Source organism: Eptesicus fuscus, chromosome 6 (genome assembly GCF_027574615.1).
Source record: "Eptesicus fuscus isolate TK198812 chromosome 6, DD_ASM_mEF_20220401, whole genome shotgun sequence".
NCBI lineage: Eukaryota > Metazoa > Chordata > Mammalia > Chiroptera > Vespertilionidae > Eptesicus > Eptesicus fuscus.
Window position 1 is genome coordinate 103,033,124 of NC_072478.1, and position 17,184 is coordinate 103,050,307.

At 47.1% G+C, this 17,184-nt stretch overlaps 1 protein-coding gene and 1 long non-coding RNA gene across 2 annotated transcripts in view; one reads left to right on the top strand and one right to left on the bottom strand.

Moving 5' to 3' along the window:
- Nucleotides 1-39: 39 nt before the first annotated feature.
- LOC129149517 (uncharacterized) lies at nt 40-16,990 on the top strand. Its single transcript, XR_008556442.1, has 5 exons — nt 40-88; nt 3,992-4,118; nt 10,807-11,011; nt 11,913-12,012; nt 16,662-16,990. It is a non-coding gene; the product is annotated as an uncharacterized LOC129149517 (long non-coding RNA).
- The window catches only part of STK10 (serine/threonine kinase 10), an 81,043-nt gene continuing 71,072 nt past the window's right edge, over nt 7,214-17,184 (bottom strand). Inside the window, exons 15-19 of the mRNA XM_008147611.3 lie at nt 16,575-16,699; nt 15,447-15,635; nt 14,801-14,926; nt 10,873-10,986; nt 7,214-7,371 (exon numbers count right to left, since the gene is read on the bottom strand). Coding sequence (XP_008145833.2) covers nt 7,231-7,371; nt 10,873-10,986; nt 14,801-14,926; nt 15,447-15,635; nt 16,575-16,699 — 695 coding nt within the window. The 3' untranslated portion in view covers nt 7,214-7,230. The remainder of the gene's footprint in view (nt 7,372-10,872; nt 10,987-14,800; nt 14,927-15,446; nt 15,636-16,574; nt 16,700-17,184) is intronic.

The window sequence follows — 17,184 nt, forward strand, 5'->3', positions numbered from 1 at the left end:
GTCAGTGGCCGCGGCGCCCATTCGACGCCTAGGTAGCAGCTAGGCTGGTCAGCGAGCGTGTGGTGGTAGGGACACGTGTTGGAGACAGGTGGGTTCTAGGTACTTTAGAAGGGGATGGGCTTAGGGCTCAGGTGGGGGAAAGGGCCGGCCGGCGAGAAGCTCGGCTAGGGAGCAGGGTCGACGAGGGGCATCCCTCTCGGGCATCCGGTGAGGCGTTTGGAGGTTTAGGTGGGGAAGAGGAGGTTTGTGGAGATGAGCTGTGGTGCCGTCTCTATGCACCACGACCTGGGAGGAGCCGAGAGATGAAAGGGAATCTGTGTATACTGAGCCCCTCTTACTCACTTATTCGTTCAGAAAGTACTTTTTAAACTTCCAGCCACCGCCGGTTACCAGTCTAGACACTGGGAGTCAGCTCTGAACATCACACACAAGGTCTCTGTTCTCGTGGAGCTTAATTCTGGGGGGAGGGGGGGGGGGTGTCATTAACCAAAGGAGTGCCAGGCGCTAAGGAAGAACACGGCTGGAGACCTGGAGACTCCTCGGGAACCCTGCCACCGGCTCTGTGAACTTGGTCAGTGCCTTCCGATCAGAAACCGCCAGGGACACAGCAGTAGCTGAACCAGTTGGGTTTTATTGCTGGTCCCCGTGAGGAAGAACACTCACCATGAGGTGTGCTGGGACCTCTCAGTGAGAGCTGTTAGGTCACCTGGGAGAGGCTTTGAGGAAGTGAGGCTTTCCCTGGATTAGATGGTGCCGGGAAGCAAGAGGGACTCTGTGATTGGGTATCTCAGTAAATCTTACCTGGAAGGGAGGGCTAGGACACTGAGGGTAAAGCTATAATTGGCACAGAAGCAGCCGCCCCACATTTTAGTGAGGGTGGAGCGGTCTTGTTTTTGTCTTGATCTGGCATGGTCACAGAATGGCCTAGTCTGGTGTCTGTGAAATTACTGGATTCACCAGGAGCACGAGGCCGAGCTAAGAAGGCGAGGCTATCTGTCATCGAGTCAGAGAACAGCCGGGCTCTCATGTATCCGGCCAGCGTTCAAATGTCAGAGGCTACTTTTCTCTTTCTCACGTGTTTTTTGCATTCTCTGCACGTGTGCAGTGAGTTGACTAAATGAGCTAGAAACCCCATGTCTAAGGTCCAGGTTATTAGTTGTTTTTGTGCACGCAGGACACCGTGTAAGCTCCTCGCCGTTGGCGTTTAAAGTTCCATGATCCTTACCTCATGCTTTCCACCAGGGGAACGGAAAGAAAAGCGATAGGAAGAAAGTGCACAGGATTGGAAAGTGATTGCCATTAAACTGCTATCTGAATTTCATCGGACCCCTTCCCCTCTCTGGGCCATGGGACATTCGTTAGTAAAACAAATCGGTTACAATAAATGACCCGTGTTGCAGTGACCTATTGCATCATAATAAAACACCCCCAAGACTTAGTAACTTAAAATATTATATTATTTTTCACCATTGTGTGGGTTGACTGGATTCAGCTGAGCCCACATAGTATAAGCTGCGATTACTCGGGGGACTGATATCAGTTGGGAGCTCATCAAAACAGCCTCTAGAGCCTTTCTACCTGGGCTATCATCAATCAGGCCTCTGCAGGATAATTAGCTTTCTAGAATCTAGACTCTAGATCAGTGATGGCGAACCTATGACACGCGTGTCAGCACTGACACGCGTAGCCATTTCTGATGACACGCGGCCGCATGCCGAGGATGAAACATTTGCTGCTCCTGAGGATGAAACATTTGCAACTAGAGTCTTGGAGTTAGTTTTTTCCTCACTACCCGAGTTATGCTCAGTTTTTTGGCGAAGTTTGACACACCAAGCTCAAAAGGTTGCCCATCACTGCTCTAGATTCTAGAGCAGCAGTCACCAACCTTTCAGACCTCACTGACCACCAGTGGTCCGCGGACCACTGGTTGGCGACTGCTGTTCTAGAGGACATGACCCCAATGAGCAAATGCTTATTAAGCCTTTGCTAATGTCCCATTGGCCAAAACATGTCATATGGCTCAGCCCAGAGTCAGTGTGGGAAGGGACAGAGTCCCGGTTGTGAACAGAGTCCTGGTTCATTGGGAGCCACCAGTGTATCAGCCAGCCAGACTTCTGAGGTCCCGGCACTTTCCACAGGGCCTAGCACGTAGGGTTAGGGTAGGAGTCACAAGCTGAATATGACCCCTCAATATGTGTTTATCACACTGTCTTTTCTATTGTTTTAAAATTTGACACTTTCACATTTTAAAATCAATTTCCAGCTTCTCTCAAAAATTAAACCCTCTGTTCTGGCCAGAGGTTAACGTTTTGCACTTGGATGTCGAGTGTGACTTGACACGGTTAGCATTAGAATAAAGGAATCGAGAAAAAAGCAAGCGAGTGCAAAGGGTTAAGAGTGTCAGTGTTTAAATTCTTGGTCAGGGCGCATACCCAGGTTGCAGGTTTGATCCCCAGTCAGGGTGTGTATGGGAGGCAACCGATCCAAGTTTATCTTTCATATCGATGTTTCTCTCTCTCTCCCTTCCTCTCTCTAAAATTAATGGAAACATTTTTTTTTTTTTTAAAGACTGGAGTGGGAGCCCTAGCCAGTTTGGCTCAGTAGATAGAGCGTCTGCCTGTGGACCAAAGGGTCCCGGGTTCGATTCCAGTCAAGGGCACATACTTTGGTTGCAGGGTTCTCCCTGGCCTGGTTGGGGCTCGTGCAGGAGGCAACTAGTCAATGTGTTTCTCTCACATTGATGCTTCTGTCTTTCCCTCTCTTCCTCCACTCTCACTAAAAATCAATGGGCAAATATCCTTGGGTTAGGATTAACAACAAAATAAACATTGATGAAAATAAAAGAATCTCTTGTGGAAAAAAAAGACTGGAGTGGGACCCTGTAACTATTACTGCTCTGCCAGCTGGCACAGGGATTAACTGTCAATAGAGCACCATAGGAGACACCGCTGAGTGAAAGGACTTCTCTTCCTGGCTCGAGGACACTTCCTTTTCCTTCTTGCCTTAGTGGCACACAGCAGCAGCAGTAGTTTGCAGAACTGTATCTCACACGCATACACCGGTGGCTGGGATGTCCAGAGGGTGGCTTCCCTGTGAGTTCAGCGACTCCTCAGCAGGCAGTTTCCTGCTTCCGAGCCCCCACCTGTGGCATGTTCAATGGATGTATTCTCACCGGTGATGATGACTTCTGCATTCAGATACATTAGGAGGATAGCGCACTGAAACTGTGGCAACTCATTTCCACTAATGTCAAAAAAAAGGCAGGTCTTTTGAGGGAGAATCTTGTGAAATCATAAGAGTGTCGCTAAGATGTATTGAAGGTAGCAGCTCTGTATTTTATCCACATGACCAGGCTTCCTGCCTTATCTATCTATCGGGAAAAAAAAGTATCATGAACTATATATTTGCACATTTATTTGGATTGAAAAAGCCAGACTTTCTGACAGTCTAATTTGATTGACTGGTTCGATAGGATTGGCATTGCCAATAATGGGTTGTTAGGTTAGTTAATTCTTTAGTACCCTGATTGTGTGGAAAATATATTTAAAGCACATAAGTACAAACATTCATCAATACATTTATTGGCAAGTGTATTGAAATTAATATTTGTATTTTCCCCTACCCTTTTTAAACTTAGGTTAAATAAGACACCTGCAATGGAAAAGTAAAGAAAAGGTATATTAGTCAGAATAGAATACACTATGCCACATGAGCAGATTATCCTGTGTATCAAGTAAACAGAACCACTAAGAGTGAATTAAGGAATATTTTACTAAGAGTTGATGTTATATAATTGTCAAAACTAGTTAAGCAATCTCTAAGGCTGTTGTCTTCCTGGGCAATAGTGGATCTTAAAGTCCACGGAGCAAGCAAGTCAGGAAGGGGAGATGGGTGGAAGGTTGGGGAGAGCAAGCATAGGTGACCTGGGGTCAGACTGAAACCTGTGTCAGTGCTTATTGCCCCTGACCTTGGTGCTATGGATGTCCTGCAGAGGCTGAAGCCCTGTCACAGAGCTGAACACCCACACCTGGCCCAGGACTCAGAGACGCTGAAAGGAGGCTCTAAGTCTAAGGGAATGTGGAGCCATTGCAGAACCAGCCACTCCTCACACCACGGAGGTGAGTGAGCTGAGCAACAGAGATGTGTTTGGGCCACAAAATGACTGCAGTTTCACTTCCACCCCCCAAATCCCTCACAGGAATCTGCCTGTGGCCCACCCTAATCAGAAACAGACAAGAACGAAATTCAGGGAAATGTAGTTTCCTCGCCAAGCTGACCCATTACTACGTTTTCACACCTTAATACACGTATCTGTTCGGGGGAAGTCCAAAGTGGCCAGCCAGCTCTCTATCTGAGTTAGACCACCTGGAATTCGTGGTCTCCAGTGTTAATGGGAAAGGGGGAGGTTCACTAACTATTAACTGTCTTATCTCAGAAAGTCATTCCCACTCACTGTTGGCCAGTGCCCAGCCACTCCGTCCTGAGGCTGGAAGGGCTGCCAAAGGATGTGCTCTCCTGTGTGACTAAAAAAAGAAACGAAGTAGAATTCGCTGAACAAATAGGATGATCTCTGCTACACAGGTATGATTAATATTCATTTATTAAATCTCGGTAAAGTCTTTGGTATGCTCCGAGAAACTGAGTTTCTCCAGTGACAATATAAAAAATCCTTTTAGTAGTCAGGTGGTTCCCAATATTTTGTTCTTAGCAAAATTGATTGAATTGAGTTCCCATTTCCTCATCTATAAAATGGGAATGACGGTGTCTTCCTCATGGTTTGTTGAAAGGATTCAATTAAGTTAATATGTGAAAACTCTTGGTGGTTGAATGTTGTTAAATGAGAATAATAGTTAATGTCTGTAGAGAGAAAACACACACACGCACACACAGAGCCAGGCGTAACTTTCAGAACAAATACCCTAAAGTTAGACCTGCTGTATGACCAGTGCACTCAGAAGCTGTAAGCCCTTTCTTGTCTGGCAAATGTGGAGAAGTGTGCCCTGCTTTTCCCACTCCAGCCCAAGAGAACACCCCAAAGACAAATAGTTTCTCCCTTTGTTATTTTATTAGAAGCATATTTACATTCTTGCAGTTAACTTTGCAGAGAACATTTTACAAAAGCCTGGTATAAAGTTTGTAAACTACATAAAAATAACTTCTATCCTTCATAAAGGGAACATATAAGTTAGTTATATATACTCTGCCATAAGTTGACTGAAAATGAGGGACAGTTTCATCTGTCCCGCACAGGAAACGTTAGCTCAGGCCTGAGGAACACTGTGTGGCCTTCTCCCTGACGGGCAGTGCACACTGGCTCAACTGTGAGGCTGGAAGGCCCAACCAGGCCCCGTCCAGAAAGAACAGGGACCTGTTAGGGCTCAGGTGGCACTGAGCAGGGAAACAGCAACTCGAACACGATTCCAACATGAATGACAAGTCATGTAAGGGAAGGACCAAAGACTTGCCTGGGCCATAAAACCTAATACTCATTCTCACACCCAGGCTGTAAAAGGCAATGTGTTGTAAACAAAGCCCAAATCAGCCCTACCTGACCATTCGCCAGTACTGGCCTCTGGCAGAACTGGGTCTACATTCTGTAGTTACACTGCTGCTGGCTCACATTTTCCAGCACCTGTGCACCGAAGAGAATCAAAAGGGACAATTGTCTCATTTGTTGATACCTGACCAGTGTCCCATGTGGGTCAAATACCGAAGCAGGCAAGCTGAATGCTCACTAACCTAAGAGAGCCATCACCTTCCCACGGCCTCTAGAGCATCTCTACTGCATCTGTAAGACCTGGGCACCCCAAGTCCCTTCTTTCGAATGGCGACTCTCCCTTTGCAAGATCCAGGAGAGGAGGATTACAGCCAGTGCTAAGAAGACTTTGCTTTAGAAAGACAAAGCTTCGAGCCTAACCATAAAGAATCAAGAAGGAGAAAGTCCTCCTGGGGCGCGGCATTAACTCTATCACTAGCCGATTAGCACCCAGACTCAATGTGCCCATATGATTTCTCAAAATCCCCTTCAGTTTTCTGTCTTGTTTCTTTAAAGCAGGTATCTTCCTGAAGAAGCCATTCATTTACATTTGTTTCAAGTTAGAAATCATGGTGAAAAAAGTTTTCTTTGTAAATAAGCCGAACGCCAGTTTGAGCATTTGCCTCCATTGGGTTATGGACACTGCAGCCTTGGGGATCAGAATCTGGAAGGCCAACTGATGACCCAAAGGTTCAGGATTCTGTCTGAGCTACAGAAGCTTTGCTTCTGCCATGTTCTGGGGCGGGGGGGCGGGGAGGAGGGATGCAAAAAGCATTAGTTTCTCTCTGATGCTTTTGCTTCCTGAAGACTGACAGACCTCTGAAGTGTGAGGCCAGACTCCTAAACTAGGGCAGAGGGAGACAGCCTTCCCATTTCACCTGGGCAAATGTGAGGTGGAAACAGACTGGGCTGTGAAAGTGTTGGGTGGTGAACACACCCATTTGTCCCTGAATACACACTACCACATGGGGGCCAAAAGGAATCACAGACTGTTCACCCGGTGCCATCTTGTGCCTCTGGTGCCAACATGCCCCATACCAGTGGCTCCACCTAACATACTCAGTGGCTCAGGCAGCAAATGTGTTCCAACCCACCTGGTACAAGAGGCCTTCGTGTGTGTGAGTGTGGGTGCAGGAAGTGGGGGACACAAGATGGCATGAAAGACCTGGGACCAGGAGAATGAACAATTCTGGCTCTCTCCCATTGTAGACATGGCCTCAAGAGGAAAGCAAATTGGGGAAGTGGAGAAATGAGGGCACCCCCTGAGCAGCTGGCTGTTAGGAGCCATGATTCTTGTCTGACACTGCAGGCAATGGCTGAAAAGCCACCAAGAATTACAGCATATGGACGAGCTCATGGTGACTTCAGCGGCAGCACTGCACCCACAGACAGCAAAAACTGGTGTTTTGGCAAACAGGAGGGGCCTCGAGGCTACAGCACACCCATTCCTCTTAGACCCTGACCACACCCACAACCCAAATCACTGACTGCTTGAAGGGGCCTGGGGTTCAAAGAGAACATATATTAAAATTAGGCGAACCTCCATGAGTGAGCGAGAAGTCAGGAACACGGGTCACTCGGGCAAGGGGCTGGATTCGAGCTGGTGTGGAAGCAAGAGGGAAGGGGTCCTGAGTTACTTGTTCACAGAGAATGGGAGGGCCCAGAGGCCCACCAGCCACAGCCCCAAGTGGCTGTTAGGAAGCATCAGCAGAGCTATAGGGAAAGAACTTGGTGGCCTTGTTTGGGGTGGTGGGGTTCGGGCATTCAGTCTCCTCGTTCATTTTGAAGAACATCTCCTGCTCCCGCTTCTTCTGGTTCAGATCTTCTTCCAGAGCCTAAGACAGAGAGAGGGTAGATGGAGCTCAGTCAGATTCCATGGGACACAGGTCTTCCAACCTCAGGAACCCCACCAAAGTGGCCTCTGGAAATTTCCCTCCTGGGCCTTGGTGCCTGGGTAACTTGGTCTTCCCTCTTTCCTTCCCTAGAGCTTATCACCCAGAAAGCAAGCACCACCTCCTCCATCCTCCTGCCACAGCCATCTAGGCGTTTCCTGTGAGCTAAGGGCTACAGTTTGGGGCAGTGCCCATCTACATGGGGTGTGGGAAAAGCAGGTGCAAATCTGCTGGCAGGAAAACAGCCAAAGGAGTGGAGAAAAGCCCGAGGTACAGATGGGGAGAGAGATTTAATAGGGGAGCAGAAATGTCCGCGTTATACAGTGTTCCTAGCCAGGGCCCTGTCCCACAGAAATCACCAGGAGTTGTTTTCAAAACACAGTAAAACCTTGATATAGTGAACTAATTCAGGGGAAGGGGTGTCTGTTAAAGCCGGAAATCCATTATATAATAAAGCAGGTTTTCTGAATGCGTGTTAAAAAAAATGACAAATTAGTTTACCTGTTTTTACTTACGTAGACACATATGTATAATTAAAATTAAGCATGTATGAAGAGTTTAATTCACAGGAAAGTTTTCTATATGTATTTCTGAAATTTTACATATACTAAACAGGTCTAGTAAATGTGTGCATTCACCAGTCACTGCAAGTAAACAAATGCACTTAGCTGGGGCGTGGCTTAGCTCACTTGGGAACATGGGCCCGCACGTGTTAAAACTGCTACAGACATGAGTGATTTGAAATTTCTGGTAATTCACACAGATTCTTGGCTCAAGTTCTCCTTTGCTGAATGTATTAACATCAAAGTGTTTGTGGCAAGCAAATATATATGCAAGATAAAAGTAGTACTGTTTAAGCTCCTGTAACAGAAGTTACAAAACCCAGTGCCCACGGGAGCCAGCCAGATGAGTAAATGAGTGGAGAGAGCTGGCTGTGAGACAGCAGGGAGTAACCGGGACTGTGTGTGGTGAAGAGCACCAGCGGGTCTGAAAATGGCAGTTCTGCTCAGTTCTAGCTGATGGCTGTGGTTTGATGGATCCAGTGTTACCAGAGCTCCTAGGTTTTCAAAAGAAACTGGAAGTCCAGATTTTTTTTTTTTTTTGTTTTTTTTTTATTTTAGAGAAAGAGGAAGGGGGATGAAAGAGAGAAACATCAATCTGTTGTTCCACTTATTTATATATTCATTGGTTGATTCTTGTATCTGACCAGGGATTGAAACCACAACTTTGGCGTAGTGGGTCAGTGCTCTAACCCAGTGGTCGGCAAACTCATTAGTGCACAGAGCCAAATATCAACAGTACAACGATTGAAATTTCTTTTGAGAGCCAAATTTTTTAAACTGAAACTTCTTCTAACGCCACTTCTTCAAAATGGACTCGCCCAGGCCGTGGCATTTTGTGGAAGAGCCACACTCAAGGGGCCAAAGAGCCGCATGTGGCTCGCGAGCCGCCGTTTGCCGACCACTGCTCTAACCCACTGAGCTACTCAGGGCAAAATCCAGATTTTAATGTAAAATTTAGTTGGTAACTTTCAAAAAAATTTAAACTGCTATGTATTGGCCAAATCTGACATCTGTAAGCCAATTTTAGCTCATAGGCCATCAGTTTGGGACCTCTGCTATAGGAATACCAACTTAATTCTAATAACTACCACAGAGAGTTAAGTAACTTACCCAGGGTCTCACAGGTAGTAATGGGAGAGCCAGGACTTTATTCTACGTCGCTCTTACTTCAAGGCCTCTTACATAATACTCTATTCTACCAACCACATCTATTCCTCTATGTAACCTAAGGCGGGAGATGGCAGCCCTCTATCTGTAAGGGGCCAAACTGTAAATATTTTTGACTTTGTTGTAGGCAGGCTGTGAGTTCTCTGGCACAACTTCACTGCAGTTATAATGCAAAATCAACCACACACAATATATCAATGAACATGCATAGCTAAGTTCCAATACAATCTTACTTTCAAATACAGGTGGTAGGTTAGATTTGGCCCATGAGCAGTAGAATTTATGAACACCTGCTTTTAGGGACTACACGTCATTCACATTTACAGCCCCAAAAAACAAGGTTCGGGAGGGAAGACCTGACTTGTCTGGGGCTGCATTCTAACTAGGACCTAAGCAACACTTCATTGACCCTACAAGATATTCTGTATTTACCAAAAGAAATCTAAATTTTTAAAAATATTCCACAATGCACAATCATCCCCCCTGAACCCATACACAGACAGCATCTCAAGGCTGCTGACTGTAATGCAAGAGAGTTAAAGAGCATTTATTCCAGAATGGAAATCACCTCTGGGTCAGTGTTCCAGCAGCAACCCAGGTCGCTAATGATAGAACAATTCTAGAGGGAATTCTGGAGAGGCAGCCCCCTCAGCAAAATGCAATGCCAGCTCCCCAAACACACTTGTAATGTCTCCCCTAAGCCCTGGTATCCCCATGGAGCAATCTGGGATAGGAGGCAGTTGCTAGAGGTAACGTAACCCATTCCTTTTCTAACTTTCTCAGGATGTGCCAAGGGTATATAGAACCCGCAGGTAAGAAAGCAGGTTAATATGTATTTCCTTTCCAGAGTCAACCTATGCAGGAGCATTACTGATTTGAGTGTCAAGTATGGAAAGTCTCAGCAGGTGTAGTTACAGAAACTGATGCACGTGGGCCTGCTAAAAGCAAGTGCTGGGACCCTGGCCAGCTTCCAGCCAGAAAGCTCCATTAGCACAGGGAGGGAGGCCTCCACTCAAGGACGTCCAAAGCCATTACATAGTTGAGGTGAGCAGCCGCCTCCTGTCCAGACCACAGTATAGCAAGCGGAGCTGATGTGTGATGGCAGAACAAACCTCAGGGCTTCCGGACACGGCACCAAAGAGAATCAGGGCAGCGCTCTCCTCAGAGAGATGAGGCGAGTGTAAGGAAATGTGTATGTCCTTGGCCTGTACCATGGGTTGGTGACTTTTCACATAACACTGTACAGTATTCATTTCGTACATCTAAAGTGACCACACTGAGACTCTGATGGTTAATCTATTTGCCAACCTGGTGAGGCCATGGTACCCAGTTGTTTGGTCAAACACCAGGTTAGATGTCGTTGTGAAGGAATTATTTAGATGTGATTAACATTTAACTCCGTAGATCTGAGTAAAGCAGATTACCCTCTATATCGTGGATGGGCCTCATCCAATCAGTTGAGGGCCCCATAAGGAAAAAGAAATTCTGCCTCCAGACTACTCTAAGGCTCAAGACTGCAACCTCAGCTCTTCCCTAGGTTGATGCGACCTGCCCTGCAGACTTCAGACTTACCAGCCCCTACAACTGTGTGAACCGGTTCCCTAGAATAAATCTATAAATGTGTATCTTATCTGTATCTACCTCCTAGGCAGACATCTGTGGCACAACATGGAGCACAGCCTCCTACCGAGCCCACCAGCCCAGACGTGGTTACCTTTTTCCGTGGCCGAAGCCTGTCCCGCCATTCCTTCAGGTTCTGGTTATGGCTCTCGTCCAGGGCCTTCAGCTTCTGGGTTTCATGTTCTACCAGGAGGTGACACTTTTCATTCTGGAACAAATTCCAGGCAGAACAGGTAAGAAACTCAGAAGGCAGAGACAGAGGGCTGAGACATACCTCGTGCTGTAGCCACGGGGACACCAGCACCCTCCCCTCGTTTCTTCTCCTTGATTATAAACCCCTTTTCTAGAAAACTCCATAAAAGTAAACACATAATGCACCAAGAGGTGTGGGGGGGGGGGGGGAATATTTCAGAATGTTAATATTTCTTATTGTGTAGTGGGATCTACAGTAATTTTGCAACTTTCTACGTTGTGCATTGTTTGAATTTTTCAACACAAACATGTCATTTTAACAAAACAATAAAGCTAACAATATGATCATGTGCCCTAATGTCATTGTCAAGGAATTGAGGCAACCACTACAAAAAATTATCTATTATTATATTTTTTATAATATAATATATTATATTATATATATTTTTTATAATATAATATATATAATATAATAAAATTATATTATATTTTATAATAGATTTTTACAAAAAATTATCTATTATTTTCTGTCAGGCCCTATCCTGTATATTGTTCAGCTAACCTTATACATACAGTTCTGAAACCTACTTCCCTCCCCACTTAATATTATAATGTAAAGGCTTCTAAAAAGAAGTAAGTTTTCATAATCACCATTTTTAGTGCCTACAGACTCTCCCACAGTATGGATCCATCAAATTAACTTAAACATTCCCTATTTTTGGCCACTTAGGTTGCTCTTAATTTTCACTCTTTAGCATTGTGTTAAACATCTATCTAGGGACTGAGTTGTGTGTCCCCAAAATTCAGATGTTGAAGCACTAATCCTCAATGTGATTGTATTTGGAGTGGGGCCATTGGGAGATAGGTTTACATGAGTTTGTGAGGATGGGGCCCTGCTGATGAGACACCAGAGGGCTTGCTCATTCTCTCCCTCCCTATCAGGATGCAGCAAGAAGGCGGCCATCTGCAAGCCAGGAAGAGAGGCTTCCCTAGACTTCAACCATGCTGGCAGGCTGGCCTTGGACTTCCAGGCTCTAGAACAGTAAGAAAACAAAACTTCTGTTTTGCAGCCTGAGCCAATAACTGGATAAGATAATCTGCATAGATAGTTATATTTCCATAAATTACATATTTTTCTGCATCGGATATTATTTCCTCAGGTTAGATTTTTGTGGCAAGGGGTGAGGGCCATGGACCTGGCTGAGGCTCTCCCAGCCTCACTGTTTTCACTCTGAAGTAAGTTGTCTGATTCCTCACAGGGAATCAATCTTGTGGTTTATAAGGAGCTTATAAAGCAGGGGGGAGTGCCTTTAATACAGATACCTCAACCCTATTAGGATGGAAGAGTAGAACCCGTTGGGGGATTTAAAAATATATTTTTTTAATTTTCAGTTAGAGTTGACATACAATATTATATTCGTTTCAGGTGTACAATATAGTGATTAGACATTCATAACTTATGAAGTGATCATTCCATAAGTATTGCACCCACCTGATACCATATATAGTTATTAGACTATGACTGCTTAATTTTCTGTGCTGTACTTTAAATCGCTGTGACTATTTTTATAACTGCTAATTTGCACTTTTTAATCCCTTCACCTTTTTCACTCATCCCCTCTTGTCTTGCAGCCATCAGTTCTCTGTATCTATGAGTTTGTTTCTTGTTCATTTATTTTGATTTTTTGGATTCCACATATAAGTGAAATCATATGGTATTGTCTTTCTCTGACTTATTTCACTTAGCATAATACTCTTAGGTCCAACCATGTTGTCACAAATGGTAAGATTTCATTCTTCATTATGGCTGAGTCATATTCCATTATGTAAGTGTACTACATCTTCTTTATCCATTCATCTGGTGATGGACACTTAGATTGCTTCTATTCTTAGCTGTTGTAAGTAATGCTGCAATGAACATGGGGATGCATGTATCTTCAAATTGGCGTTTTGGGATTCTTTGGCTAAATACCCAGAAGTGCAATTGCTGGTCATATGGTCATTCAATTTTTAATATTTTTAGGAGCTTCCATACTGTTTTCCACCAACAGTGCACGAGGGTTTCCTTTTCTCCACATCCTCGCCACAACTTACTGTCTATTGATTTATTGGTGATAGCCATTCTTACAGGTGTGATGTGGTATCTCATCGTGGTTTTGATTTGCATTTCCCTGCTGATTAGTGATGGTGGCCATGTATGTCCTCTGGAGGGAGATGTTTATTCAGGTCCTCTGCCCATTTTTTAATTGGGTTTTTTGGTGTTCGGCAGCCCTCCGCCACACTCAGATGCACTCCCTGCTGGTTTTCACAGCCAGATATTATGCCGACTCCTCTTCCCAGCACTGAACTTGGGCTGGGAGCCCATTATGGAGCTGGAACCCCTCTCTCCTCAGGGGGACCTCTGTAGCTGAGACATCCCTCCTGATTCTTAACTGTCAAACCATGGGTGTGGGACCTGCCTGCTCCATGTCTCTACCCATGCTACAGTCTCGATGTGGCTTCTTTATATCCTAGTTGTAGGACTTCTGTTCAGCCTCTCCTCAGGTGGTTTTCCATCATAGTTCTAGAATTTAGTTGTAATTTTGATGTGGTCATGGAAGGAGGTGAGCACAACATTTAAGAAGTCTCCCTAGAGGGGATTTTTATTTTGAAGTTTCAAGCTCAAGGGTTCTAGGAGTTTAGAAATTGGTTTAGTTGGGAATCATATGCACAGCAGCACTGAGTACTGTGATCTACTGGGATCCGGGCTTCAGCATTCTCTATAGGTTTTCCAAGTTAGTCCTCACGGTAACCCCATGAGGCAGGGATGGAAAAAGAGATGCAGGTGGGTGGCTTGGCTAAAATTCACATAGAAGAAAAGGGCAAAGCCCCAACCTGGCAGCCTCAGTGCCTATAATGTTTCTCCATGCCTCCTTGGCTCTCCAGAAATTGCCAGATGGAGCCAATAGCCTGGGCAATGTCCTGAGGTCACAGAGGTTTGGATTGGCCCATCCCTCTCTCTAACAATGCCTCCTTCCAACACATGGGGACTCCAAGTACCAGCTCCTGGGGTGGGGTAAACTCAGGAGCCGGGGGTGGGGGGTGTCAGGGATCTCCCTAGGGAAAGGGGCCACCAAAGGGCTTGGCAGTTCCAGGACACCTGGTGCTGTTCTTAGTGGGAGAGCTCTGAGCTTCTCCCCATAAGGATGATGACAAGCTGGAGGGTTTTGTAGATGTTCTTTGTCAGGCTGAGGAAGTCCCCCCGATTCCTAGTTTGCTGCGTGTATTTATCATGAACAGGTGTTGGCTTTTGTCAAATGCTTTTCCTGCATCTGATCGTGTGAATTTTCGTTTTTAGGCTGTTGATGTCAAGGATTACATTAATTGATTTTCAGATGTTGAACCAGCCTGGTTGATAAATCCCACTTGGTCATGGTGTATAATTCTGGGATTCAGTTTGCTAATATTTTGTTGAGGGTTTGTGCATCTGTGTTCATGAGAGATACCGGTCTATAGTTTTCCTTTCTTGTCTGTATATTAAGGTAATTAGGACACCCTTTCCCAAAACACAGTGATGACTGAGAAATCCAGCAGCATGCCCACTGTGAGGCCCTGGGCAAGGCACTTTCAGCTCGTTTCAAAGCTTACTCCAATCCTGCAAAATAGGACTTATCACCCACTCCCTATTTTATGGATGTGGGAACTATGGCTTGGGAAGGTGAAGTGATTTGGCCAACTCATGTAGCACCTGGGTCATCAGATGAGAAGCCTTCCCTCTTAGCAGAGTCTTTCTCCCTGAGCTGCCTGCCTTGGGGGAGTCTGAGACAGTGGGGGGCAGGGAAGGTCGGTACCTGCAGCTGCTGCAGCTCACTCATGTTACTCTCGCACTGTGCCGCCATGTCCCGCATCTGGTTCTCGTGTTTCTGCTGCTGCTGCAGCCGCTCTGCCTTCTGCCTCTTCTCCTCTTGCTGGGAAAACTGCAACAGAGAGAGGGTGGGTGCCTCAGGGATCTCAGGCTGGGCTGGGGGCCCACCTCGGGCCATTCCAGGGAGGCCCTGTCAGAGGGACTAGTACCCCACACCACTCAGGCTTCGCCCCCTCCTGTCTTAAGATGTCCTTCTGAGCTGAGACCCAGCCCCTGCCCTCGAGGCTGGTGGGGACAGGACACTGCCGTGACGTGTGCTAGGACAGCATGTGTACACGCAGGAGCCACGGGAGCGACTCCCAGTCTCTGAGCCACACCGGTGACATGGGTCGTGGTGGATGAGAAGAAGGGGTTTAGCAGCAGAGGAAGCTGCGGACAGAAGCACTGCAGTGTGAGGGAACAGGAGCAAGTCTTGCCAAGCTTCCTCTGTCTACCAGAGGGGTCACGGGGCGGTTATGAGGCTTCCGAGCTGTATGACTTGCACACCTCTTTCCAGGACCCTCTGCTGCACCTTCTGTTTTATGTTCCCCAACCCTGTAAGGTAACCCTGCCTGTGCTACACCAGGGCCTACCTGCTTGATCTTCTCGCGCTGCTCGGCGGCGCTGCCCGCCCCGCTGATGTGCAGGCTCTTCTTGTACATGGCCATGCGCGTCTTGCCCTCGCTCCTCTGGATCTTGGGCAGCCGCGCCTTCTCCTGCTGCTGCCGCACCTTCAGCTGCTCCACCATGCGCTGGTTGTAGCGCTGCATCTGCTCCCGCTCCTGGAGGGGGACAGGCAGGGGGGCCGGGGTCAGCTGCGCTCCGGGCATGGGGTGTCATCAGGAGCCCAGGACCCACCGGGCCCAGAATGCTCAGCAGAGCAAGGCTGTATCATTTTTCATCTGCTGCTAAGTAACATTTTCTGTTCTCACTTTAAAAATGGTTAATAACGTGGGTTCTTCTAAATGCCCTGCCATCTAATCAATGCTAGCTTGCCGTCAAAGCTCGTATCTCAAAGCAAAACATACACTGAAACAGATGGTTTATCATTTTGATGGCAGGTGTCAATTCTTATTTTTAAAAGTCTTGATAAATTCCTTCACCTAACACCAATTTATATTTCAAACTTGGTATCAGTGTCACCTCCTGCAAGAAGCCTCCCTGACTTCTAGCCGGATTGAGCACCCCTATTCGGAGCCGCCACCGTGGCTTAGGTTAGGAATTACCACGCCAGCTGTGCCGCCAGACCTGTTATCTGTGTGTCCCCACTAAGGGGACTAAACGGAGACAGACCATTGCCCAGGCGGAGAGGGTGCACTGGCCACAGAGCTGGGTCTCACCGGGCGGGGAGGCTGGGGAAGGCTCCCTGGCAGAGGACAGGTTTAAGCTGACACCTGGAAGGATTCTGACGGGTCCGTGGGAAGGAGACAAAGGAAAAAAGGCGGGACAAAAGGAGAGGAAAGAGAAAAGGGCATGAAAGGGACATGGGGTGTCAAGAGTCAGTGAGGGAGCTGCTTGGACTATCGCTGCCCTGCATGGTCTCCCCCATTTCTGGCCCCTTGAGCCAAGGCACGACCTCTCCCAGAGCCTCCCCAGGCCTCCCCGTGGCCAGCCTCACTCCTCCTGAGAGCAGATGGTACCCGAGTGGTGCCCATCACGGTGCGGGCTCACCCTCTCCCAGGTCTCCTGGCGGCAGTCCCCGGCCCCACCCGGAGCCTCACCTTCTCGTGCTTGCGCACCAGCTCGTGCCGCTGGAGGAAGTACTGGTCCTTGAGCTGCTGCTTGACCAGCTGGTGCCTCTCCTGCAGGTGATGCTCCTCCATGTCCCACAGGGCCGCCTCCCGGTCTGCGGAGGACACACTGCCTGGTGAGCTGCTGAGGGCAGAGCCCCACCGTGCCCTCCCCTCCCCTCCCCACAGCCCAGCTGAAGACTGTGCCACCTCATTAGCCTACGTGGGAGAGTTGATGGGCCAACTCCTGGAAACTTCCTTAATGCCTACGGGGTGAGAGCTCGCTACAGCAAGATGTGTTCGGAGTCAGGAGCCTGAGAAACAGAGACCTGGGCTGAAACCCAGCTCCAACACTGGGATTTAGTACAGGTAAAAAGGCTGGCCGAAACCGGTTTGGCTCAGTGGATAGAGCGTCAGCCTGCGGACTGAAAGGTTCGATTCCGGTCAGGGGCACGTACATTGGTTGCAGGCACATCCCCAGTGGGAGGTGTGCAGGAGGCAGCTGATCGATGTTTCTCTCTCATCGATGTTTCTAGCTCTCTATCCCTCTCCCTTCCTCTCTATAAAAAAATCAATAAATATATATTTTTTAAAAAGACTG